Source organism: Triplophysa rosa, linkage group LG7 (genome assembly GCF_024868665.1).
Source record: "Triplophysa rosa linkage group LG7, Trosa_1v2, whole genome shotgun sequence".
NCBI classification, from domain to species: domain Eukaryota; kingdom Metazoa; phylum Chordata; class Actinopteri; order Cypriniformes; family Nemacheilidae; genus Triplophysa; species Triplophysa rosa.
In genome coordinates, this window is record NC_079896.1 from 25,517,584 (window position 1) to 25,544,802 (window position 27,219).

At 40.2% G+C, this 27,219-nt stretch overlaps 2 protein-coding genes and 1 non-coding gene across 7 annotated transcripts in view; all 3 read right to left on the minus strand.

Annotated features, from left to right (window-relative positions):
- Nucleotides 1-671: 671 nt before the first annotated feature.
- myh9a (myosin, heavy chain 9a, non-muscle) lies at nt 672-19,031 on the minus strand. Its single transcript, XM_057337069.1, has 41 exons — nt 18,872-19,031; nt 15,503-15,834; nt 14,235-14,391; nt 14,094-14,121; nt 13,915-14,008; nt 13,433-13,453; nt 12,641-12,733; nt 12,488-12,551; nt 11,863-11,961; nt 11,131-11,274; nt 10,912-11,007; nt 10,552-10,823; nt 10,288-10,461; nt 10,005-10,178; nt 9,805-9,919; nt 9,334-9,524; nt 9,124-9,245; nt 8,920-8,989; nt 8,586-8,746; nt 8,109-8,217; nt 7,875-8,006; nt 7,577-7,783; nt 7,270-7,407; nt 6,750-6,873; nt 6,457-6,628; nt 6,040-6,252; nt 5,716-5,860; nt 5,433-5,639; nt 5,238-5,342; nt 4,996-5,148; nt 4,664-4,912; nt 4,342-4,554; nt 3,946-4,158; nt 3,613-3,774; nt 3,175-3,303; nt 2,964-3,052; nt 2,712-2,835; nt 2,423-2,631; nt 2,181-2,289; nt 1,848-2,020; nt 672-1,750 (listed from the first exon to the last, which is right to left on the minus strand). The coding sequence occupies exons 2-41, from the start codon at nt 15,827-15,829 to the stop codon at nt 1,642-1,644; spliced, it is 5,886 nt and encodes a 1,961-aa protein (XP_057193052.1). The 5' UTR covers nt 15,830-15,834; nt 18,872-19,031; the 3' UTR covers nt 672-1,641.
- Nucleotides 9,583-9,725, minus strand: LOC130557395 (small nucleolar RNA SNORA79). Its single transcript, XR_008963300.1, has one exon. It is a non-coding gene; the product is annotated as a small nucleolar RNA SNORA79 (small nucleolar RNA).
- Nucleotides 19,032-21,599: 2,568 nt separating the features above from the next.
- plppr2b (phospholipid phosphatase related 2b) overlaps nt 21,600-27,219 on the minus strand; it is a 37,398-nt gene continuing 31,778 nt past the window's right edge. For 2 of the 5 annotated variants that reach the window (XM_057337246.1, XM_057337245.1), the window contains exons 4-8: nt 25,568-25,688; nt 25,201-25,451; nt 24,625-24,801; nt 23,068-23,207; nt 21,600-22,908 (exon numbers count right to left, since the gene is read on the minus strand). In XM_057337246.1, the coding sequence (XP_057193229.1) occupies nt 22,797-22,908; nt 23,068-23,207; nt 24,625-24,801; nt 25,201-25,451; nt 25,568-25,688 (801 nt within the window). In that variant the 3' untranslated portion in view covers nt 21,600-22,796. Of the gene's footprint in view, nt 22,909-23,051; nt 23,208-24,624; nt 24,802-25,200; nt 25,452-25,567; nt 25,689-27,219 lie in introns of all 5 variants that reach the window. The other 3 variants (XM_057337247.1, XM_057337249.1, XM_057337248.1) reach the window with 3 other exon arrangements.

Sequence of the window (27,219 nt, forward strand, 5' to 3'; positions counted from 1 at the left end):
CAATGATAGTCAATAGTGCCCCAGAACTGTTTGCTGTCCTACATTCTTCAAAATGTTCAACAGAACAAAAAATACAATAAAGTAATTTTTCCTACTATGGGAGTCAATGGGTGGCAAGATTTGTTTGGTTGCAAGCATTCTTCCAAATATATTTCTGTGTGTTCATCAGAACAAAGACATTTATACAGATTTGGAACAACTCAAAAGTGAGTAAATGATTACAGAATTTTCATCTTTGGGTGAACTATTACTTTAATGACAACTTTATCATAGAGAAACCAAAAAATCCCAATATTCTGGGTTATTTTAAACTCGGAGGCCCGGTTTCACAGACAAGGCTTAGTTTAAGCCAGGACTATGCCTCAGTTGAATTAAGATATTTATGTCGCTTTTATAAAAATGCCTTGGAACAATACATTCCTGGTGTGCATCTCGAGATAAAACAATGGCACTGATATATTTGAAGATATTTCTGGGTAAGTTATATTCAGTGAAGACAGGTCAAACATTCATTTCAGTCTAGGACTAGCCTTAAACCTTGTCTGTGAAACCAGGCCTAAATGAGTTTCTTGGGTTAATGAAACCACACTACTGATATAAAAAAATGAACCCATTACAAAATGAATGTTATTGTGAATGAAATACTACTGTGCTTAAAAAAAACATAAAAATTGAGAGTACAAAAGACCAAGCTTTAATAATTTGATCCAATGAAACAGCATGTGACATTAAAAGGAAGAAAAATCTTAGCCATACCAAATACACAGCCAGTTCTTAACACTGCCACTGCACTGAAAATGTTCAGGTTTTCAGTATGCAGAATGTTACAAGCAAAAATGGGAAAACATTTAGGTCAACAAGAAAAAGCACATTAGCAAATACATTTTCAAGGAGCAAAAGTTGAAGGTTAAATTAAGAGCTTTATTACAGAACCCTCCCCCTAAAAGTGTGATCATTATAGATTTTTTTGTGTTAACAAAAAAAAAGAACAAACTAAGTGTCAAACTAACTTTGCCATAACAAGTGATGCAAACATTTTTCCTGAGTAACAACTTTAGCAAAACACTTGCAGTATTTTACAAACTTAAGGCAAACAGTGTTTTAAATTGAGTGGAAGTGTTGATTAATGGTAAACGATTATGAAAAGGCATAAATGGTGCTGAAGTGCTCTCAAACATTAAGAAACCTACAACAATCTCTCTTTGGTCGATAATATTCTTGAACATTTTTCACAAATGTAATGAGGTTACAAATGGGAGTTCCTCCTGTTATAAAAACTGACAATTTCTTTTGAAAGTGGATATCAATTTGTCCCCCATGTAAAACATAAACAGCCAATATTTATTTATTTGTAAGGCAGCAGGGTAGACAGATCAGGCCATCGGAACTATTCCAGTTTCATTGAAAGGAAAAAGATGCATATCACTTCTGAAAAAATTGCTCAAATTATGGCAAGTACTAGTTTGGCTCAAAACCTCCATTAAAATATTGAAAACGGCAGTGAACACCACTAGCATGCAATTGCGCTAAGCATACAAAACTTTTCGACCGAAGTAAGCTAGGCATATAATAGGTCCTCAGGAATAATATCTGTAGGCTCAGCTGCCATACGCCGAAACCAAACCGACTGGATTGGGTGAATTACTCGGGAGTCGTGTCTGACACTTCGCTCTTCTGGTCCATATCCTCATCACTCTCCAAACCAGAGCGACCAACTGTGCGGCGTATGTTGACGTTGAAATCACCACGTCTGGAGTAGACACGCAAGCATAACAGTTTTCTTTCTTTTTTTCACAATTAAGAGCTGTATCATAAGTGATATTTTATAACTCGATCAGAGTACCCACCTGAGTTTGGTCTTTAGGGAGCTGAACTCTCGGTTCATTGCATCAGCGGATTCAGAGGCATCTTCCAGCTCTCTTTGCAGTTTCCTGCGGGAAGCGTTTGCTCGAGTCGCCTCCTCTTCTGCCTCCTCCAGCTGCCTCTTCAACTGCTTCGTACGAGTGTTTAGCTTCTCAATCTGAAAGATTGAATCAAACATTTGCTCTCTTTCACAGAACGAGAGATTCTGAAGAATGTTAACACAAATTTTTACCACTCAACATCACCTCCACCGTGTCACACCCTTTTTCTTTGCAGTAGTGTGAACACAACATGTTTGAGTTTCCGCTATGGCCCACCTCATTTTTGTACTGGTCAGAAATGCGTCTCTCATCCTCGACCTGCAGCAAGACTTCTTTGAGTTTCTTCTCGACACGGCGCACTTGTTTAGTGGACTGCTGCCTCTCCCTGAGGAGTGAAGAAACCGTGTAAATGGAAGGAAATCTTAATACTCTAATAATGAAGATCCTGAAGGGTTATTGGAGGGTTTGAGAGTGATCATTCTTAAACTATGCCATATTTCAAAAGCATCATCCCTCACTTTATCTCTATGTCCAGTTGCTCTTCGAGCTGGGCGACTTTAGCCTCCAGGGCAGCAACGGCAGACTTGTACTTGCTCTTCACAGCTCCTTCCAACTCCTGAAGCTTCTGCTTTAAATCTTTGTTCTGGCGGTCCAGCTGTGAGCGCATGCCCTCCAGACGCTGACTGTTGCCACGCTCTGCAGACAGCTCCACGCCAACTTGTTCAGCCTGAGGTTTGATCAAAAAAACCATTACCCAAGTTACAGTGAATTAGAAATGAAAATATCTCCAATACATCTCAACTATACCTGCAGTGTTGCTTTCTTCAGTCGATCATTGACCAGTTCCACATTGAGATGTTGCTCCTCGAGTTCCTCCTCAAGCTGAGTAATACGTGCCTCCAATCGCCTCCTCTCGTCGCTGCTCATCGAGCTGATGGAGGAAACAATTAAGCCTCAATTTAGGACACTTTATGTGCAAGATAAAATCAAGGTGATTTGTATGTAGGATGCCCTACCAGACAACACATCAGAAAAAAAAAAAAAGAGCGGGTGACTCACTTCTTGGCATTCTGGCTGTTCATCTCATCCTGTAGTTCATCTCTTTCTTGCTGGATTTGTCTCTTTGCTCTATCAGCAGCAGCTAGATCCTACAGAGACAGTGGGATAAGGCATTTAGAAATATTCCAGTCTTAATAATCATTCTAAAATTAAACTAATCCCAGCGCTCTCTTGGATGCACACATTATGCATCAAAAGGACAACGACTCACCTCGTGCAGCTGCATGACCTCAGCTTCCATGCTTTTAATCTTGCGCTCATTTTCTTTAGCCTGGTTAAGGGCCTCGTCTCTGGACAGGCGCAGATCTTCAAACTCTCTTATTTGGTCTTTCATCTGCACCTGTGAAAGCAAGAGCAAATGTTAAAATAAACACTAGTGGTTGATGTACATTCTCCAGACACATTGGGGACAAGAGCCACATTTAGAAGATGCAGAATGAAGTCTTGCCTCAAATTTCCATGTAATTTTTTCCTGCACTCTTCTTTGCATGAATCCAAAGTTTAAAATGTAAATTATAACACCCATAATGGGATTTAATAATGCTATTGGGATGGTCCAATACTTGCGTATCACTTGTATCATGAGTCACTTATCCATAAATCAATCTAAGCATTTATTGTGTTTGACAGGACTTGTGTACATGGGTACCTGTAGTTTCTTGAGCTGTTTGAGGGCTTCATCTCGAGCCTTGTTGGCAGCGTCGATCTGAGCAGCCAACTCAGACAGGTCCAGCTCAAGCTTCTTGCGCACAGATACGGCCTGCGCCCGCTGTTTCCTCTCGTCCTCCAGCTCCACCTCCATCTCACGCACCTAAACCACATTTTAGCACAACATCAGAGAACGGAAGTGGGAAGACATCAAACCGTGTTTTGATCTTGAATAAATTCACTGGTTAATCAAGTTCCAATGAAGGATGTAACCTAAATTTGGGAATTGGGAACAATTTAGATGATTGTAGAAGTCAAAGAGTTGAGCCCATACTTGTTTGACCAACTGCTTGCGTTTCTCTTCACCCTGCTCATCTCTGCCTTGGAGATCTCTCTCAAACTGAGCCTTCATGGCCTGCATGTTGACCTCCAGACGCAGCTTAGCATCTTCAGTGAGCTGCAGCTCATCCTCCAGCTCCTCAAGCTGTGTCTTCATCTCCACCAACTGCTGTTCCAATCCACGCTTGGCTCTCTCAAGCTCATGGACCTAAAGAAAGAAAAACGTGGGTTCAAGTATTAGCAACACTGAATAGATGACTCAACTAGGAGCAGATTTATGCAATGCATTTTGGGATTGCTTTCCACAAAATACAATACACAAACGATGTCCATGACATCTTGACTAGGTTTTGGATGGCCTGACAAGCCATATTGCTCAAGTTTTACATACACTCTTTCCAACGTCATCCTTGGATGACATCAGGTCCTCCATTTCAGCTTTGAACAGCTTGTTGGCACGCTCAAGTTCATCTTTCAAGTCGGTCATGGCCTCCAGCTCTCGGGCCAGATTCAGAGCTCTGGTCTCTTTCTCTCGAGCCTCTGCTTCAGCACGATCCCTCTCTTCGCCAAACTTCATAGAGATGTTCTTCTCCTCAGCAAGCATCTGCAGAAAGCAAGGTAGTTTAACTTAAGGACCACAAAACAACAACAAAGCTTCCATTCAATGTTTCCTTCAAAATCTACGCATTTCTGCTCGTTAAGAAAAACTCTACCTGGTCAAACTTCTTCTGTTTGCGTTCCAGTTCCTGAACAGTCTGACGGAGGTGAGCCTGGTCTACCAGGACATCATCGAGCTCCCGCTGTAGACGGTTCTTGGTCTTATCCAGTTTATCATAGCCCGAGTTCCTCTCTTCCAACTGTTGCACGAGGCTTTCCACCTCTCTCTGCAGTTTCTTCTTCCCTTCCTCTACGCTATCCAAAGTCTGGGACTCCTGCTCTACTTTCTTCTTCATCTCTACCAACTGAAAAAAAGCAAACATGGAATGCTGATTGAGAAAGCACTGTCGAAGGTGTTATAGACCTGGAAAAACACAAGGTTACGCACCTGAGTTTGAGCGGTTTGGAGCTGCTTCTCAACATTCTTCTTACTCTCCTCTTCCTCCTCCAGCATCTCTTTTAGGTTGTTCTGCTCATCCTCAAGCTGTCGAAGACGGGTAGAGAACGCAAGCTTTTGCCTGGTTTCCTCCTCCAACAATGCCTAACCCGAGATAAAACAAGAAATTTAGTTCGCAAAGCTGTTGGGTTTGGTGGTATGATACGTAATGGCACATGAGGACCATGTTGTACCTGTGTGTCTTTGAGCTGAGATTCAACGGTGGTACAATCTTTTGAAGCTTTGATGGATTTGCTTTCCACTTTGCTCAAGGAGCCGTGGAGAGCTTCAATCTCTGCCTGAATGTTTGAAAAGGCAAACATATCAAGCACAAACATCAACTCTTTGTGATAATGTTGTTAAACATGTTCATTTTTTGGTTCAAATACCTGCATCTTGGTCACTTTATCGGCCAGCTCCACTCGCTGCCTCTCACTCTCTCCATGTTTGACCTGTAACTCCTGGAGCTGAGCTTCGGCTTTCTTCCTTCGGTGTTCCGAATCATTTTTACCTTGCGTCAACGTCTTAAGTTCGATCTGAAGCTCATTGCGTTCGCTCTCCAGAGCCTGTTTAGCTTTATCAACGGATGCCTTATTCTGAGGGACACAACAAGTTGTTTTTTAAGCAGCACAGATAACCATTAATGCTTTAGGAGAGGTCAATGGTTCTTACTCTCTTGGACTGCTCTAGCTGTTCATTGAGCTCCTCAAAGGCCTGGTTGTGTTTCTGTCGCATTTCAGCCGAGAGCTGTTCATGTGAACGGGCCTCATCTTCCAAGGTCTTCTTCAGCTGAGATACCTCGGTCTCTCTCTTTGCCCTGGAGAGAGCAAAATGACCATTTTGATGATGAACTTCAATGTCTCATTGAGGTTCAACAAGCTTCATAGTTCCACCACTTCAACTTCACAGGTTTGATGACTTTCATGTCATTCGAAAGCATTAAAAATAGACATTATTCCATTCTTACTAGTCCTGTTAGTTTTGCTCACGGCTAACCTGAGCTCTTGCTGGGCTGCGGTAGAATCCAGAGTATCTTCAAGTTCAGTCTTTAGAGCCTCCAGTTCTTCTCCCAGATCCCTGCGGTGTTTTTCTGCTTTGGCACGAGCAGCTTTCTCCAGCTCCAGGTCTTCCTGCAGCTCTGAGAGCTGTGCCTCCAGCTCACGAATGTTCTTCTGGGCAGCATTCTTCAGCGCAGCTTCCTCCTCAATCCTACAATTAGAAACAGTAAGGATCATCTGAAAGAGCTAGAGAGGAAATGGTGGATGCAGGGTGAAATGGAGAATGCTTGAAATTTAGCCTTCTGATTTATTGTAATTAAGCTAAATTAAAACTAGTTAAAGCCATATAATTTTAATGCAACCCTTCAGATTTAGGACATGGTTGGATGTGTAAAAAAAAGAATAGTTCACGCACCTCGCCAGTGCAGCCAGGAGCTCTTCCTCTTTTTTGGCAAGTTGAGCTCGGAGCTCTGCGATTTGAGCTTGCAGCTCTGCGATCTGATCATGGAGCTCCGTAGAGTCACCCTCCAGCTTCCTCCTGTTCTTCTCCAGCTCCTGACGGAGTTTCTCCTCTTTCCTCAGATGATCTGACAGAGTGTAAATGTGAAATCTGAACTGAAGCTTTAGTTGTGTAACAAGTCATAATATTGGGGCAGTTTTTGGACTGCACTTCCACTTGGATTATTCCATGGTTCGGGATGGTCTTACCCTCTAGGTCAGTGATCATGGCCTCATGTTTATTCTTGAGTTTCTGCAAACTCTTGGATTTCTCCTCCTCTTCGGCCAGGTTAGTGGTGAACTCTGAGATTCTTTCCTCCAGCAGTTTTTTCTCCTGTATACACAAACATGAATTGTTTTTACAGCAGTTTAATAGTCAGTTGTTGAAGGTTTGCTTGGTATTGGTTCTTAATGAAATAGTCCAGAAAATTTGGAATGAATAGAGAACCTTTACAATGTTGTGTGTAGTTAACCTAACATTTTCATTCTGCAGAGCACAAGATATTTTGAAGAATGCCGGTGATCAAACAAATTGGGATCCGGTTGACTTTCATTGTATGAACACAAAATTGCCGAGACATTTATGAAAATATCTTTTGTGGTCCACAGAAAAAAAAAAGTTTTAAGTTTTAAAAGTTTTAAGTGGGTGAATTAATGACCATTTTTATTTTTGAACTACACCTTTCAGCAGACAACAAAGTAAGGTTTGTAAAAGCTTTTTTTATCAGACCTTGGAAAGCTTGGCATTCTGGTCATCAAGAACCATGATGTCCTCCTCAATCTTTTTCATCTTAGCGTCCATGGTGACCTTCTCCAGCTGTAGTTTCTGTCTGGCAGCTTCTTCCTCATCCAACTGCTGCTCCAAATCCTGAGGAAGAATGAGAATCTGGCTCAGTTGTCTTGTGACATCTTCCAGAAAAAGTAGCCAGTTGGTTCAAGAAAAAGCTAAGCTCAAATGATGCTTCCCAAACTCCATCTCTACCCAGGTGTAAATCACACTTCGACAAAAACCCTCTGCATCTCCCTCCATCGCTTACCCCAATGTTCTGCTGCATCTTCTTTCTCTCAGTCTGAAACTGCACGACTCTCTCCTCCTCTTCCTCCAGACGTGACTCCAGGTCATGCAGGACCTCCTCCAGCTCCTGCTGGCGTGCGGCGAGACGATCCCTCATCTCCTCAGCCTCCTGACACAGCTCAGTCTCTGCCTGCAACTGCTCTTGAAGTGCCAACTTCTCTGAATTTAACTGTCATGGAGAAAAATGTTCGATGTTGAAATTATGAACACAGAACAATTTTTCCTGGAATGATGGCATCACCAGTGAGCTCTATAAATACCTGCTGCTGTTTGGTCTCAAACTCTTTTAGCTGATCCACAGTCTCCTGCTGTCTCTCCTTCATCTTAACTAACTCTTCCTCTTTAGCGATCATTTCCTCTTCCTGTCTGGTTACCTGCAGCAAAGGCTTGACCTAGAGAATTGAAGATATTGCTTTTAAATCTTAGATGAACTTTTATTAAGCGCAGGTGCATGAACCCAGAGATGGAAATGAGAAATATATTTGGATGTCTACCTTGGTAAAGAGTCTCCACCAATGCCAGTTCCTGAGTTTCAAGTAGGCAGCGCAGTTTCTCTGGATCACACGCATGGCTGTCAGCTGCTGTTGCCTCTTAGCAAAGGCCCTACGTACAAATAAACCCTAGCTATTATTATCATCATCATCTAATAGTCCACCTCAATTCCATTTTCAGTTTCCTAATGAGAACCATCACTCATATCCCTGTCTGTAAAGCTATTGACCAAATGGACAGCTGCCTGATGTCTGACATAGCATTTCAGGACAAATTCAACCAAATTATACATTAAAGGTTGCAAAGATGGTTGCCCAGATGGACCATTTTCTTTTAACAGTTCTCAGTTTCCAAAAGCTGCATTGTCCTAGGAAAGTAACCCATTTACATTTTATTTACTTGCTTGCTTTTTTTACCAGTACGTTTTCCTTAAGGAACAAACTCATCAATCTGTATCAAAATCTGGTACTGGTTTCTACCTTCTAGCAACATATCCTCTACACCAGGCTTGGAAGGTGATGATAACATCAGTGATCTTCATGTCTCTTTCCTCTTCCAGGTGAGCAAGAACTCCAGCCCTGAAGAACACTTTACTCTGACCTATACGGTACAAGTTAGCATCCAGTTCCAGAGCCTTGATCTGATAAAGACAAGAGTTTATACTCCATTGAGATGCATTCAAGTTGTGCTTTTCTTTTTAAATGCGAGTGCAAATCATCAAGCAATTTTAAAATGTACTGTCTTAAAATGAAGTACTACTTATTTGTGTGAACTTGAACCTTAAAAAAAATATATCATGCATCAACCACTTACCATGAGGACACAAGCCTGCTTTCCATCCATAAAGCCCTTGGGGATGGCATTTGGTGCGAGTATCTCATATCTGAAATACATTGAGGAAAAATAAAGAGCAGTCTGAGAAGCCTGTTAACTTGAATGAAATATGAAATATTTATGATTTTAAGTTGTTTAATAAACAAACAGCACATTTATGCCTGAAATCTTGTCGATTCATACCTTTGTCTGAACTCCTGGAAGACGATGCGGTTGGGAAACCCTTGCCTACAAATTCGAATTCCTTCTAGAACTCCATTGCACTTGAGCTGATCTAGAACCAGGTGGTGTACTAATTTACCAGCCTAAAATACAGCGGATACAATTGTGAGAGGACACCAAAAGGCAGCACATAATATGTCATGACAAGACGCAAATTTAATGTCTCCTCACCTTCTTCTCATGGTTGGGAATGATGCATCGGACAAAGTTAGGGTTGGTGTTCCTCAGGGTGGTCATTAGATTGGTCAGCTGCTCCTTGTACAGTTGTCCTACAGTACGGAACATTCCCTTACGGGTCTTGACGGCTCCATGCATGGATTCGGCCATCCCTGCCACTTTATCCAACCCCACTATTCTGTCCACTGATTAAGAGAAACAAACCATATTACACAAAGACTTTTAAGAAGAACCTTCAAGTTGAACTGTGGAGTCTTTTAGTGTCCAGGATGAACAGTAGCAGACCACCTGCATAATACACACTGGCATAAGAAGACTCGGTTTACTCTATGACGACCTAAAAGCCTGACACACAAAAGCTCAATGTAGCAGGTGGATTGTCGTCAAACTCATTGGATATAAGTGCAATACTTGAAAACGAACAACATTTTAATACATCTATTGGTTGCACACATTCAAACATACCATCTCTCCAGAGTTCAGACACAAACTTGTCTGCCGACTGGTTGAGCAGGGTGGTCACATTGTCATTTAGAGGGTCCATGTTTTTCATAAGCCATTCATTTGCCTTGTAATCGACCTGTGGTGGGCCAGACAAACCAATGCATGAAACACTTCTACAGGGAATTGAACTGAATTGTCTCAAAACACATAAGGGTTCTTACCTTGCCAGCATAGTGAATAACACAGAAGTCGGCATCATCTTTGAGCTTCTTTGGCTTTTGGAATTTGGGGTTGTTGCCCAGTTCCTGGACGACCTTCTCCACAAATGATTTAACGGTGGCTTTGGGGAACCAGCATTCTTCGTCCAACAGAGCCAAGATTCCTGGAGGACCAGCCTGGGAAGAAAAATGAGATACTAAACCTTCCTTGCTGTTTTTTTGCACAGTTCCTTAATATTCCATGAACTCAACGGATTTTACAAAATGCAAAGAAAAATAAACCCACATTCTTTTCAATGAGTTCAATACAAGGCTGCAGGTCGAGACCAAAGTCGATGAAGCTCCACTCGATGCCTTCACGCTGATACTCCTCCTGCTCCAGGATGAACATGGTGTGGTTGAAGAGCTGCTGGAGCTTCTCATTGGTGTAGTTGATGCAGAGCTGCTCAAATGAGTTCAGCTACAGAAGAACAATTGAGAATTTAGTTAATCTGGTCTATTGGAACTCAAAATAAGATTTTAGGACCTAGTTACAGCCATCCGTCAACACCTCAAAGATCTCAAATCCAGCGATATCCAGGATTCCAATGAAAGAAGCTCCCTGGCGCTTAGTCTTGTCTAGAGCTTTGTTGATTCGCATAACCAGCCAGCGGAACAACCTTTCATATGTGGCTTTGGCCAGAGCTTCCACGGCAAACTCGGCCTGTTCCTGAGTCTGAGCCTTCTGTACGAAATCACGGCCCACTTTTATGCGTGGCGTGAGTATGGCACGGGTGAAATCAGTCACATTCATGCCCAAGAGGTGGCACACCTTCTGAGCAGCTGATTAAAGAGACGCATTTTTACATCTGATTGATCAAACTCAACAATGAAAAACAATTAATTATTAATGACGACTAAACTTCTGTACCCGTGTCATCAGACATGGAGGCCTGGTCTGAGCTACGTTCTTTTTTGAAACTCATGTTTCCCAGTTGTAGCACAGCGGACACCACCCTAAACAGACCTGAGATGACAGCAAACAATACACATTACACCTCAATGGACCTTGTGACCCGAGGAAACCTCTTCAACCCATGACACATTTAACACCATAATAACCGAGAGCGTCTTGTTTAAGTCTCAATACCTGTCTGTTCATCATCCGGGAAGCCCATAATCCTGAAGGCATCAATGGTTTCTGCAAAAATCTCTCTGTCCTGTTGTCCAGGGATGGTGACATTGCCATTGGACAGGAAACGATACTTACTGTAGTCCTCCAAGCACAGCTCAGCTGTAAGAGAGGACAAACATTCAAATTCATAAATCTACGATGTTGAGACTGCATCTTTTAAGAACCCGCTACATGAGAGTTCAGGGTTGAAATCATTGACTAAACTTGATAAATATCTCCAGCTAGAGGAAAAAGGTCACGTTAGACATGTATAGACGAGAAAACTACATGCGTAGTGGCAGCTTGTAAGAACCAATGAGATTCGACATGGAGTCGGCACGCTGCCATTACGTGTGTAGTTTTCTCATATATATACACATGTTCAGAATCTAACGTGACCTCAAAATCTAAACATGGTCAAAATATTGTCTTTTAAGCTTCAAAACAGGGGCTTTACAAAGCTGGGAAGAGCCAGTTTTTTTTTAATGATTCAGATTGTGTCCGGCTGTAGAATGAAACTTGTATACATCGAGGATGGCATGAGGGTGAGTAAAACATTTTTCCTTTAAAATGAATATTAGACTATTGACAGAATATTGACGATTGCCTTCATTTACTTGATTTCTTGTTGTATGTTAATATGAAAAGCTCAAATGTGTTCAATTTGTTCTGCATGAAAATGCAACAATGTAAGTGGATCATTCTCACAGCGTAGTTTGTCTCCCGCTCCAGTCAGCATGTAATAGAAGATATGAAAGGCCCGCTCATCTTTGGCCTGCCTGATCGCACGTGATTTCTCCAAAAGATCTGAGACATGCTTGTTAAAGAACAAACTAATTTGGTGACAACATAGGCCGTGAGACCAAAAATGAAAATTCTGTCATTAACTCACCCTCTTGTCATTTCAAACCTGTATGACGTTCTTTCTTCCGCAGAACACAAAAGAAGATATTTTGAAAAATGTTGTTAACTGGACCCCAGCGCTGTTCGGTTACTAACTTTCTTCAAAATATCTTCTTTCGTGTTCTGCAGAAGAAAGTCAAAGCTTTGAAATGACTAGAGGGTGCGTAAATGTTTTTGGGTGAACTATCACTTTAAATTTCCTTTCATAATGTGCTTTTCACATGTGACATCTTTTCTTCCATTTCCATTTATGCATTAAGCAGACGCTTTGATCTAAACAAACCATTGCATTCAAGTTATTTTTTGTTTGGTTTGATGACAAACACACACAATGACCTTCGCACCACTTATGCAATGCTCCACCAGCTTAGCTACAGGAATACTTTATATTATCAGCGTTCACACATCAGCACCAAAATAAAAAGGATACATGTCTCAATGTTGGCTCCGACGATGTAACCGTTCACATCAAAGTTGATCCTGATAAACTTTCCCTGTGAAATGAAAGCAAACACTTATTTGTACCAACGTCTCCTGGGACATTTACAAAGGACTCAAAATGTACTTTCATTTGTGCACTTACAAATCTAGAGGAATTGTCGTTCTTCACCGTCTTGGCATTGCCAAAGGCCTCCAGAATCGGGTTAGCCTGAAGCAACTGTTTCTCCAACTCCCCCTAGCAGACAAAATAAATTTAATCCATAAAAGGCAGAAGACTGAAATATACAGTGCGTTTCAAATGGGATATATCACACTCCGAAGGGAACTTCGGAGTGAAAACAATCCTGGCCGCCATATTGAAGGGTCGTTCTTAACCGAAGTGCTCAGAACTGGCCACTTCAAAGGGCCCTTCGGCATGAAGGATTTCAAAGGGTACAACTGATGGACACTTCGGGCTCCCATGATTCCTTGCGCAGATTCTTTGTGTGCCGATGGCACCCTCTTATGAGCGCAGGCTGATGATGCAGAAGGGAACTTCAAGAAACAGTTGTTTGGTCCCCTACACCCTTCAACCCTTTGAAGCTCTCACTCCGGAGGGTAAACCCTTTGAAGGGCTTTGGGCATAGCGATGAGCCCTTCGAAATGGAACGCAGGGATAGATTGACCATAAGCTTAGAAAACACCCAACAATCCCAAAACCAGCAATAGACACAGATCCCAGATTTTAACTAGATTAATAAAAGTGAAGACCATTTGTGCACCCAAATCTGCACCACACAAGTGTTAGAATGTTGGCTGAAGCGGTTAGGAGGAGACTGCAACACAACACCACATAATTAAACCTGCAGAAGACCATTGTGATGAGACCGATCACATGACCAGACAAGGAAAACATGCAGAGTTGAGAAAGGTATGGTTGAATGGGGGGACTCACATGTGACAGGGTGACGCTGCCCTAGGAGACGAGAAAGAAAATCTCAAAAATAGGCAAAAACACAAGGAGTTGTTCCTTTGAGACGAGCTCAACCGTACAACTGAACATTCATCAACAGAAAGCTCTACAAGAGCTTAACGTTTTCATAAACCTGCAAGTATTTAGATACTCTTGCTAATGGAGATGCAGAGAACGGGTCCAGACCTGATAGAGGAATGCGAAATATACAGAATTCTGACTTCCTTGTTCAAATGACAGTGAGAGGAATCAAATCAATCCCACAGGGTTTAAATAAACAACAATCACTATGACAAATTGGGAAAATGGAATGGAATGGTTGATGAGTTTTGCATATTTAAATATACAGAACCTTATGGGTAGAGACAGGATCAGGACATAACGTTACCCTTATTATGAGGTTTTTTTAGACATTTTAATGCTTTAGACAACAAGGACGCTATGAGAACAGCTCCGAAACTCACTGGATCTTTCTTCGTTTTGGAGGACGACGCCACGTGTGCGAGATACTGGATGACTTTCTTGGTGTTTTCTGTTTTTCCTGCACCCGATTCACCTCTGGTGAAAGAAAAAGAATTCAGAAACATTAATATTTGGCTAATTTCTTTCAGTAGTTGTGTCATCACCTGAATGCCAAACTTACGTGCACAATATGGACTGATCCTCTCGATCTAAAGCGAGAAAGAGAAGAATGAATATGTTACTCTATTACGATAGACGGCAGCTAGCATGCGTCATTTTAGCATTGCACCGAATCAAAATGAACAAATGAAGATGTGCTCACCCTGCATCATGCTCCTGTAGGCCGTGTCTGTAATGGCATAGATATGAGGTGGCATCTCGTGCCTCTTCTTGCCTTTGTACATCTCTACAATCTCTTCGGTGTAGATGGGCAGATGCTTGTATGGGTTTATCACCACACAGAAGAGACCGGAGTATGTCTGAAACAATGGTTTTTGAACAATGAAAGTTTTAGCCAAAGCAAAACTGGGTTTTATATACCTATTAAGTAATACTTCATCTTTAACTAAGCAACCAAGTTCCAAATACTCCTGAATTAATAGCAGTGACACAAAGTCAAACTTTTCAATTTCCTCACGGAAAAAATGAAGAGACCATTCCAAATGTTAATTTAATCAGCATTTCTAGATGTATTGTGGCCATTTCAGTTCAGTGTCTCTTGAATTTCAACAAAATCAAACCTCAAGAGTGATAAAGTCATCAGCAATGTGAAAGACTTACAGCATGACAAGACAAATGAAAACTGTCATAAAAATCCAGGTTATCACATAAAATAATTGTTGAACTTTTTACATTTAGTCATTTAGCAGACACCTTTTACTAAATACATGTAGAAATATTAATGTTGTAAAAGTGAATATGAACTCTCTGAAAAAATCAAGAGCATTTTTTCTGTTATTTTCACCTGTTTCTCCAGTTTTCATTTTCTGCAAATAATTGCTAATAGAAACAATATTTTTATTTGAGATTTGGGAGAAATATTGTTGGTAGTTCAAAAAATAAAACAAAAACATTCATTTGACCTAAACACACACTTATAAATAGTAAATAAAAAACTGAAAATAATTTTAACTTGGTCTCTTCATTTTTTCCGCAGCTGTATATGTTAGGAACAGATGTGTATGGATAGATTTAAAATGTAAACATCCACATCCATCTAAATGGGTCTCTGTTATAATATAAACAGTGCTGTGGATCCCCAGAAGCAGAATCGACAATCACTTTTCTTAACAACTCAACTTTACAATGTGGAACTGAAAATATCTCTGGCGGAAATAAACAAGTATTTGATAACATCACTGTTCCTCATCATAAAATCCTCTCCCAAATTTTTTTTTACTTCTCATATATGCTTCTCCGTGCATGATGTCACTAAAGTTGGGTGGGGCCTCGTCTAATTTACACTGCATTTAACATGCATTCTGTGCACAACATTTGTTTTTAAATCACTTTTTTATCATTTAACCATCTCAACTCCCATAATGGTCATTTATTTCCAACACACAACGAATAGATTTTAGACAGACTTACATAGATGAGGCCGGAGAAGTATCTCTCCCTCAGGTTGTGTAACACCGAGGCTTCATTCAGGCAGGTGAGCTCGGCCATATCCTCCACCTTGCTGAATTTGGGTGGGTTCATCTTCTGGATGTCATCTTTATTCACCTTGATCTTCTTGCCGGAGTCGACGAGCTCCACGAGACACTCGTCTCCAGTCTCCTCTTTGATGGAGCCAGCCTCGAAGCCAAGCTTCTCAGAGGGAACCCAAACCAGCTTCTTGGAAGACCAGTCGGCCTGAGCCAGAGGGTCATTGATGGTGTTGCGGTCACCATAGAGGAACCTCTCTGCGTCTGACATTTTGGCTACGTGCAAGAGAGAAAGTAAACGTTAATATTTAGACATCTGATAGGACTAACGTAATAGAAAGAGGATTTGAGAATTAAAGGGACAGTTCACCAAAAAATAGACATGTCATCATTTTATCACCCACATATCTTTTAAAATTTGTATGACTTTCTTCCGCAGAACACAAACGATGATATTTTGAAGAATGTTGGGCACCAAACCACACTGGACCCCCATTGACTTCTATTGTATAGGCACAAAACCACAGAGACATTTCTCAAAATATATTTTGTGTTCCACAGAAGAAAGAGTCATATCAGGCCCGGTACTCTGACTGGGGGGAAATCACATATTCTGGTTGGGCAGATATATAATAGCTCATGCATAATTTTTACATTTTTCTGTTATTTATTGACACACCATTATTTAATAGATAATACAAATACGTTTTTAATTTTAAGTATTTAATTTGTAACATTTTAATTGCAAACTGGATATTTTGGAGGAGCCCAGGAAAAATCTGGGGGGTCCAATCTTTCTATGCACCCAAAATCCCTTTGAAGTGGAAAGCACATCTGCTCTGAAGGAGTCATTCCTCAACAAGTTTGGACAAAGAGAAATATCATTATCTGCCACACCTTGCTCAAGACTCCAGGGCTTAGAATCAAAGCTCAAATTTACATCTTGGGTCAAAAAGAACAAAATTTGACCTAATAAATGGCAAGTGCTACACGTTCAAAAAAAGTTTAATCATTGCAGTATTAGTTAAGAAACAGTCAGAGGGCAAATAAAAGTTGTATTTAAGTTATGCAAGTTCCTTCTTTTCAAGCCTTGGGAAACCTTTTACAAGGAAATAAATTTTAAAATTATAGTGTGCTAAAATGCACGATATGAATATCAACAGTGATGCTTGATAATCTTCAAAAGCTGATGGACTTGTTGTGTGAATGGAATGTCACCTTTAAAGGTCCAGTGTGTATTTTTTTGGAGGATCTATTGACAGAAATGCAATATAATATACATAATTTCTTCAAAGGTTTATTACACAATGAAGCGTTATGTTTTTATTACTTTAGAATGAGCCATCTCTATCTACATACACCGCGGATCCCCTTACATGTAATTCACCATGTGGGTTTCTACAGTAGCCCTAAACGGACAAACCGCTCTTTAGAGTAGTTTCGTAAATATGTTTTCTCCTTCGGCAAAGAAACAAAAACATGACGACATCTTGGTTCTGCGTCAGTGCTTCAAAAGAGAGGGGCGGAGTGAGACATTGGTTGCAATTCGCAACCTCACCACTAGATGCCGCTAAATTTCATACACTGGTTTGCAAAATGCCTTTGAAGGTCCAAAGTACAATTTAAAATAGTTTTCTATAGTACTAATCTACAGAACATCATTGCTTTCGCCATCACGCTTGAAATTCTAAATTCTGGCAAACTAGCTTTCTGAATTGCATCTTCCAGTTCGAATTAATCCGATTCAGGGAAATACACTAGTGTCCTAAATATACCTATAGGGTTTATGGAAAAGAAAGTCCTCTGACTATTCACACTACGCATGTACTTGCAACCCATGAACTCTGAACACTCATTTGAAACCACCAATTCCTAACCTAGACAGTCAGAAAGAAGAAACCGGATCCCAGAAGCAGCCGGGAGCCCAATGCGAGACGTGTAGTGAAAGAGGTAAAGTAGCTCCTGTAGAGCGTGGAAACAGCACGGATTTACTGTAGAGATTGTGTGTGAGAGACGTAAGGAGATTAGTGTAGGGTCATCTCTCTCTGCAAGTTCATTAACAGCTCAGATACTGTCCCTGCGATTCAATGCTTGTGACACGCACACGTTTACTATCTGGCTATGAGACACAAACTGTGTGCATTCATTTCAATGACAAAGCAGAAGAGGAACAAACTGCCGCTCGTGAAGGAACCAATAGTTTGTGGAGTGTTGATATTGAAAAGTTGCTTCACCGCGCTGACACACTTCCTCCAGAGCTTCAGGTTTTGGCCCAAGACTTTACAAGGCAACGTGTTTGTGCTCGTTCTCTGAATTTCACGTGAATGCTACAGGAAAATGACAAAAAGTGGATATTATGCAAAAAAATAAAAAATAAGATTCAGTTCGACCCAAAATAAAAACTTGATTCACCTGATGTCTATCAAGACCTGTGTAAGACGACCCTTCTGTTGAACACAAATTCTTTATATTTTGAGGAATGTGGTTTTTTGTCAATACAATGCCAGACCATTTTGAAGTCATACAGGTTTGACAGGTATGCCATGGGGGTGTATAAATGAAAGATTTTTCATTTTAAGGTGAATTGGCAAATAATGTGAATAAGCTGATTTAGAAGCCAAATGCATACATGTAAAAATATGCGTTTTAAATACTCCAGTCAGGTCTTCGTTGGTCGCCTGCATTAGCATGCCTTATTTTATCCCTCCACCAGCACATTCCTAATCTTGGCTGATGTTCAATCCTTGCTTAGGCTATAGTTCAAATGCCAACAGCAGCAACGCATGGTAAACCAGCACTCAAGTGCAAGTTAAAACAGCTCCAGTGCAAAAGACGTTGCTTGGAAATCTAATCATTTCTATTCAACTCTGTTACTGTGGTAATGTTCAGCGTAACAGCAGCTGAAGGCTCTGAACGCGTTTCCTCAGGGCCGAGCCAAACAAGTCTGCTCTACAAACTGAGACTGGGCGTGTTGGACAAGCAGTTTGCAGATAATCTGAACAGAGAGATGTTACAGATAACGGTCGACCTGTTGAATAAGAAGTTTCTCGCGCAGTTTCTGTCAAATAGTAAAGTCAAATAATAATAAATAATTAAACAAACCAACATAAAGAATCGATTCAACGTAAACCAGTTCAAACTCGCAAATCCAACCCAAAATATTTGTGGTTTCTATTAATATATATACAAAGTAAATAGAATTTAATCACATAACCAGACGCGCGCGCACCGGCTGATTGCGCAGAACAGATTCAGGTGTGCGCACCTCGCGCTCACCTGAGAGAACGTAACAGTGTTTTAAATGTTCGCTCACCTGGTGATTTCTCGCAGGCGCTGTTTCGAAAGACCTGCTTTATCCAAACTGTTTCCTACGGATGACGTGACAATATACGCGCAGACAGTTAGAGCTTGTGCTATTTTCCGGACAGCTCATCGGCGTTCTGCAGTTTCCTCTCTTGTCTTGACAAACTCCCTCTCTGTCTCTTAAATCAGCTGTGTGGGCGTGACCAAACGCAGACAACTTCTCGACATCGCCCCGCCCACCCCTGTTCATTTAAAGCCCCCTAAGTGTAAATGCTGAGATGTAATTTCAGTTTCCCATAAAATGTGCTTAAATATTAGTTAAATAAAGCAATGCATAAATTCATATATAAATAATACATGAATAATGAAGGATAAAAATCTTTGACATAAAACTTATACAAATAATTCGATTTCTGAACTCTTCTATGTCATTTAGTATATAGGCCTACAGTATACGCAGTTTTGTGACATTACCTCAAAATTAGAATTATTTTGTCCCAAATTGTAATATTAAAAAATTTAAATTAAAAAAGTGCTGGTGGGGGTGTCAGTGGGTAAAGGAATGTGAAGCTTTGTCCGTACCTGCAGCCCTGCCGTGATTCTTTTTGCAGTAGAGTTTAAGAGTCGTGCTGTGGAGGTAGAAAAGGAGAGAGTCTGATACTGTATGTGCATGAGTCACCCACAGCATATCATGAAACACGGGGTCAAGTTATGAAAAACTGGGTTAGAGATGTAGATTGTTTTCTCTATTTGTCTATGTTTGTCAGTCAGATATGTCGATTGATTATTGCAAATGTTCAACTGTTGTTGTCAATTAAGCAAACAAAACTCCTTTGCGTACAAATCAACAGGTCAAAGTTCAAGTGAGGTCACAGTTAGAGGGACAGTTCAGCCAAAAATTAAAGTTCTTGCATCATTTTTTATCCTCACGCATTGCAAACCTGTATGACTTTCTTTCTTCTGCAGAACACAAAAGAAGATATTTTTAACCAACAACATTGGTCCCCATTTGGACACAAAAAGATTGAGACATTTCTCAGAATATCTTCTGTTGTGTTTCTCAGAGGAAAGAGTCATATACAGGTTTTATACAGCTTGAAACAAGACAAAAACACAGTTGAAGTAGTCCTGCTGGTGGCAAAAGGTCAAAACACTGAAGTGAGACTAAAATCGAATGCAACGTTATAAAACAGCAAAATGTAAAAAAAAAGAACTAGCGCTGAGTACTGTAGCTATGTGTCTACCTGCCTCAGGTGCATTGATTCTGCCTTATATGGTATGCGAGAGAGTAAGGGGCGTGGTCTAACGCTAGCAGCACTGGAATTAAACCCCACCACCCCACCCCCTCCTCTACCCCCACGAAAGATGGAGAGATAAATTCACAAGACCTGTCACTACACGACCACTAACCTGATAGGACAATAAGAAAATACACACATCTATAAACTTCCCCCAACTTAAACGGCTGTGTTGTGCTTCATATACGCCGCAGTATTCGTAATCTTATCCATAATGTAAATAGCAGGCATGCAAAGGGTGTGTTACTCGAGATGATGGAGAACATGAAAGAAGTGCCTGCCCAGGAATGTGCTTTTGCCATGTTGTTCTCTCAGCCACTTCCTGTTTGTTATAGTTTGTTTCCTGTTGATTCTACGCCCAGAGGAAAAGACAAACATGCAGCTGACAGATCACATCAGTGATGTGCAGTGTTACGTGCTACTGCATCTGAACATTTTTTGAACAGCATTCTCTCACTGTATTATAATTATTAAAGCGAAGGGGGATTAAAATGGCGTAAAGTTTAAAAGTCCAGTGTGTGACATTTAGCGGCATCTAGCGGTGAGGTTGCGAAGTGCAACCAATGGCTCACTCCACCCTCCCTTTCGAAGCACTACGGTGGCTGACACAGGACGAAGATGTCGTCACGCTTTCATTTCTTTGCGGAATGAGATAACGTATTTACAAAACGCGCTCTGTAGAGCCGTTTGTCCGATTAGGGCTACTGTAGAAACAACACGGTGAATTCCATTCAAGGAGACATGTAGATAGAAATAGCTCATTCTAAGGTAATAAAAACATAACGCTTCATTATGTAAGCTCTTGATACACCTCTGAAGACATAGTTATGTGTATTATATTGCATTTCTGTCAATAGATCCTCCCAACAATTCGACACAGCACTTTTAAAATAAGTAGCCTACAGTAATAGTGCAAAGTTTATGGGTTCGAATGCCAAGGAACACATACTGGTTAAATTTACACATTGAATGCATTGCAAGTCGCTTTGGATAAAGCATCTGCCCAATGTGTGAATGTAAAAGCTGAAAAAATACACGTTACCAAAAATTATGTTAATGTTAAAATGTGTCCATGTTCATTTTGTAGGATGCATAAATATATTATGTCATTTAAAATGATCATTACACAGATATAATGATGAAATGTAAATGAAGCTGTCATTATTTAAAGTGCATGTAATGTTATGTATGTGTGTGCTGTATTCAACAGTGAATGTCATCAAACTTTAAAAATAAATTATTTCTAAATAGCAAAACAAGAAATAAACGACTACGTGGAACTACGCAAACAGTACAAACTTGTGTGCAAATGTTGAGTCATGATCTGCAAGAACATGTGACTAAATCTACGTATCTGCCATTTGTTTAAAAAAATTCAATTTCATTTTCAGTCACCACCAGGGGGCGACACACAAACATCATTTCAAGTCATTTCTTTGAATTAAATGTTTAATTAATCAGTTCATTCGTTTGATCAAGAATCATTTTTCCCCCATATTGAACATTTCTTTTTACAAAACGACAATTGAGATAAACCTGAACAGTCACATCCAAGCACCATGTTACATACAGAGGCTTAGACTCGCGTCCTTCAGTGAACAGACTGTAAAAAATACCGGCTTACAAAATAGCCAATAACATCAATAGACAAGATGTCCGAATATTTCCCTCAGTTTTACAATCTCTCATAATAACTCGCACAACGTGTTAAGACAACGAAAACGTGACAGGTAAGTTGTACAGAATGAAGTTATGTACAGGTAATAATAACATCATTTTTGTCAATGTGAAAAAATCTATTTACAAAATGATATCTTACGGTGAGACAAGGTCAGTTGGTCAGGTTGGAGTTTGGCTGGTGATACAGATTCACAATTCTGAATTGTGTCAATGAACTATTAGGATATGTAAATAATAATTGAGCTATTATATAAAATGAAAGGGAAAACATTCACATTTTATACAACGCAAAATATAAAACATTTGCTACATCATGTACATATGTAACATTTTTAAATTCTTAAATCTGGTGTTTGATTTCTTTATGGTTTCTCTTAAATGTGTTATAGTTTTGAATGCCCTCTGTATACTGTATCTATAGTTTTGAATTTTGTTATAATCTAATATCTTTATCATATACAGTACCTGTTTCCATAAAAATAGTGCTAAACTATAAAACAATCCACTTAATCCCTTTCAAATACATTTAGTAGTTTGCTACATTCTTCCAATATCTCAACATTTCAAAAATAGACGTATAATATTTTTCCTTCTTTTACCATTGTAAGTCAGTGAATTGTTTTACATTTCACAGTTGATATTCAGTTTCAGTATGGCTGTTAAATAAAGAGATGCAGTTTTGTAATGGACAAAAGCAAGTGTTCATAGGCGAAAGACTTTTACCAGGTTTCATTTGATAAAATGATTCCAAAAATGGCAAAAAGAGAGAAACAAGAGGATTCCGATGCACTAATCCATGACAAATCCAGAGTGACACAATGAACCCATATTGCTGTCATTGTCATCCAGTAGGGGGCAGTAGATGTGAGTATGGGAGGAAGCTCTAGACCTGAGTCGAGTATGATCTTGTGAGAGAGGGTCTAGGGCGGGCACAGGTGGAATATTCGGAAGGCATGTCTAGACTGCGCTGGAGATGGAGCGACGTGAGTGGATGAGCACATCGGGAGGGGCGGGGGCCAGGTATGGCTGATGGTCATGTGATGCCTGTGTACAAAACCCCTGGAACCTGCTAAAAGAAAACAAACGAAACGTTTCTGGAAAAGTGTGTGAGGGAGGGGCCTCAGATAATGAAAGTGACATTATTATACAGTACAGCACAGAATCCTCCCCTCTCTATTCGGATGTCAAATGCACCCACCCGTCACCCCTTACCTGAGAGCCACTTAACTTTTCGAGTGGACTTTCTACGCAGGGCATGGCGACCACGGGCATGTTGAGCGTGGGTTCTGGACGCGGGGACTGAACGGGCGGAGGCATGGCTGGCAGCGGAGGCTGTGTCTGCTGGAAGTTATTGATCACACACGTGACCTGGAGGCGTGAAAAGAGGACAGCGATGAGAAGAGGTCAACATCGATTACAAACTGGCACTCTAGGATTATTTTTGTATCTGTCCTTTGTGGATGAAGGATTTGAAATCCAGAGCACATTCAGATGTGATTGGACTCGTTTTAAGAGGATGATGGATGGAGTCTAAAGCTGGCGGATAAGCTGCAAGTATGTGCTAATGGTTTGTTTTGACAGTCAGACCTTCACGTGGTTGTGTACCAATTTGCAGTGTCTGCCCTACATAGTGCATACTGAATAACAGCATGCTGGAAATAGTGCACGAATGATATAATACTTCCAGGCGGATTTTTGAAGGATGCATTCGCTTTCAAGCTATTATTCCCCACAAACATACGAGGGCATGACTTTTAACAAGCAATAACATGTATTTCAAATCAAACATTGCCAATGATGTCAGTGACGTCTGCGGGATCAAGATGCATACTTAAAATATGCCCTTTAAAGGCTGTTTTTTCACATCACCAGCAAAGTATATACTTTTAGTGCACACTTTTAGGGATGAGGTGAGAAACAAGGTGCGTCCCAAATCACATGCACAATATACACTAATTCCTGCTATTTTGTAGCATAAACAGTGTTCACTTTGAAATTACAACAAGAAGTGCACTTTAAGTGATGCACTCATTCAACCGAAAAATGAAGTGTGGAACGCTTAAAAGTGTGCACTAATCCCTAAAAGTGTGCACTCATGGAAAAGAGGAGAGGCTACCCTTTCAAAAAATAGTTCAATTTTAGTACTTCTTTCACACCAACAATAAAACATAGTTTTAGTCTACTTTTTAATGTACTTCTCAGAAATATATTTACAATTACACTTATAGGGACAGAAAGGTCAGTATAAATACTAATATTTTGATCGAAATAATAAAGCTGTATTTACTCTTTTAATTGAGTAGTGCAATAAATACCTGATAATTACTATTCATTACTTTTTAGTATACTTCAAAATGAGCATATCAAGCAATGAGCTAATAAACTGTTAGTATCCTTATAAGTTCACTTGAAGTATAGTTGCTGTACAAAAAACGAATAAACTAGTAATATACTAGTAGTAGTAATACTGCAACTATACCACATTGATATTAGTATACTTGTTTTGTATACTTAAATGAAATGTAAGGGCATGTGAGCAAAAGTGTGCAGTGACACATATGCTTTAGTCTGATGGTGACGTAGGTCTTATGTGGCTAAACAAGTATATACTGACAACACATTAAGTGTTCAATTTGAGACAATACTTCCCTTCTAAAACGCATGCACTAGATGGTAAGATGGTAAAGTAAATAGTGCTAAAGTCTACTACAGTCTGCCCTTGTGAATGTGTCGACTGGCTGAACTTCACACTGAGTGCAGATCTCCAGGGATGCCAGATCCTCACCAGAAAAGCAGCAATGGCCCCGCCGGTGAGATATCCAGCCAGAACATCAGACCAGTGATTGCGGTACTCAGCTACACGCACAATGCCCACCAGAACGGCCAATGAGACGAGAGTCAGACACAGAGTGGGTTTGGTCAGCCTTGTGCCTTTCGTCCGCCACACCAGTGTTACATACATCTGCAAACACCACACGCACCAAACAAACACAGACTCGTTCATAAAAACATTACAGTACAATACAGTATACAGAGCACATCATTTGGAAATGTATGAAAAACCCTAATGACCTACATTTAGTATACAACTGTAATCTAGCGCTGAAAACATCCCTGAATGTGAACGTATACATGCATATTTTCATGCATCTGTTTACACGTCTACAAAATATCCTCATCCCAACATCCATGTGGAATAATCCTTCCCATCGCCTCTGTTGACTTTCATCAGAAGTGATCCCAGAGCTACATGAATGAGAGTCAGAGACTGTCCACACGCGTCCAGTACATGAATGGGTCAGCATTAATGAAAGGAGGAGGGATTCCATCTCATCGTGTCTGATCTCTTGTTTGTACTCACCACCGTGTAGACGGCCGAGTACATGCTCAGCGCTGCTTCCTTCGAGGGGAAGGATTTGCGCGCGGTGACGATGAGGTAAGGGTTACCCGTGCACGCCCGCCGCTCCGTAATGTACTGCAGCGGCGAATGACATCCCAGTGCCGTGTAGTTTGGTCGGCACGTGGACAGGAAGTGAGGCGTCTGGTTTCCCGTCACTACCTGTCCTGCGTTCGCAAAGATGGTGGTGGTGAAGAGACCAAAGGAGTACACGCCTAAGAGAAGAAGAAAGACAAACCAAGAAACTGTGATAATTCAAGCAAGAATTTTCATCTTTTGGAAGAAGATTCGAAGGATGCTCGCCTCCACGATTGCTCCTAGCATTGCTTACCCAGAAAACGGACGATTCGCCTTAGCAACGGGTTGAAATAGCAGCAGTCGGCCGTAACAATTGTCTTCTCTTGCGTGGCCTCTGGTTTAGTGAAGAAAGATGTCAGCTCCCCCAGCAGTATCTGAAGTGGACAGAGACAAAGAGGAGATTTCTCAAGCGCTCACAGATGAATGCTCGAGGAGGAAAACAATATATTTCGGATTCAACTGATTCCCAAAAGTATGAGAGACCATCCATCATTGTCAAGAGATTTCTAGATTTCATGAGAATATACAGTATGAGAATTTGGTCTTATTTTCACGAGAACGATAGATTCTCATTTTCAGTCCCATGAATGTATAAATACTCAATGTAGCGGCACAGCTGAGACAGGCCACTTGTATATCGACTTTCGTAAAGCATGACTACTCACAAATTACATTTGTTTTCTCTGCCGAGGAATACAACATCACAGCAAAACCCATTTCTATTGGTCAGACACCCAAAATACAATTTCTTATTTTCTCACCCTCATGTTGTTCAAAACCTGTATGCGACTTTTTCTTTAGTGGAACACAAAAGAAGAGATTTTGAGAAATGTCTCTGTGGTTTTGTGTTGATATTCAACTCAATTCAATGGGGTTTCGATGCTGTTTGGTTATCAACATTCTTCAAAATATCTTCTTTTGTGTTCTGCAGAAGAAATATTGTCATACAGCTTTGGTATGACATGAGGGTGAATAAATGTCATCTTTACAAAGCCATTTAGTCAAACTCTACGTTAAATCTATGCAACACTCTGGCATTCCTTTTTTTATTATTTTCTTAGTGTTCAATTCCACACAACATTAATAAAGATATAAACAAATATACAGTATGCATTGTAAATAACTGGGAGATGAAGTTATTTAATATTGTTACTACAGGTCATGCATTACTGTAATTTATCTCTTCACTCTTAAAAATGAAGGTGCTTAAAAGGATCTTCACAGCGATGTCATAGAAGAACCATTTTTGCTTCCACGAAGAACCACTCAATCAAAGAACCATCTCTTTATCTTTTTATAATCTAAAGAACAGTTTTTTCGCCACAAAGATCCTTTTGTGAAACAGAAAGGTTCTTCAGATGTTAAAGGTTCTTTATGGAACCATTTCAACAAAAAAGGCTCTTCTATGGCATCGGAGAACCTTTTGAAGCACCTTTATCTTTAAGAGTGTTGGTTTAACCATATTATATACAAAACAGAAACATAATCATTTCTGTCCTCTTTGGGCTTCTGTATATTTGAAAACTCATTCTTTTTGCATATATCATTATGAGTGTAATACCTTACAATGCAAATGAATCAGAACGGCGCATTTTAGAGATAGAACTGAATGTGAATGGTCTTCAGATGAACGCTGTCAACTGCATGAATTATAACAGATTACTGGAGGTTCATTCAAATCACACATCAAATAATATTAACATCAAGCAAAAGAAGTTAAACGATGAGACAAAGGATTGTTATCCTCAGTAAAGTGAGTGCTCAGTCTGTTTTTTACTCGACTAAACCAAAAGGTCTTTAACCTTCGCAGACCTAAATATAAGGTCAGAACGTGGTAAAAGTAGCATGAGGTAAATGTATGATGTCCCGTTGTACATAATAGCATAATACTCGCATTTTCATTCC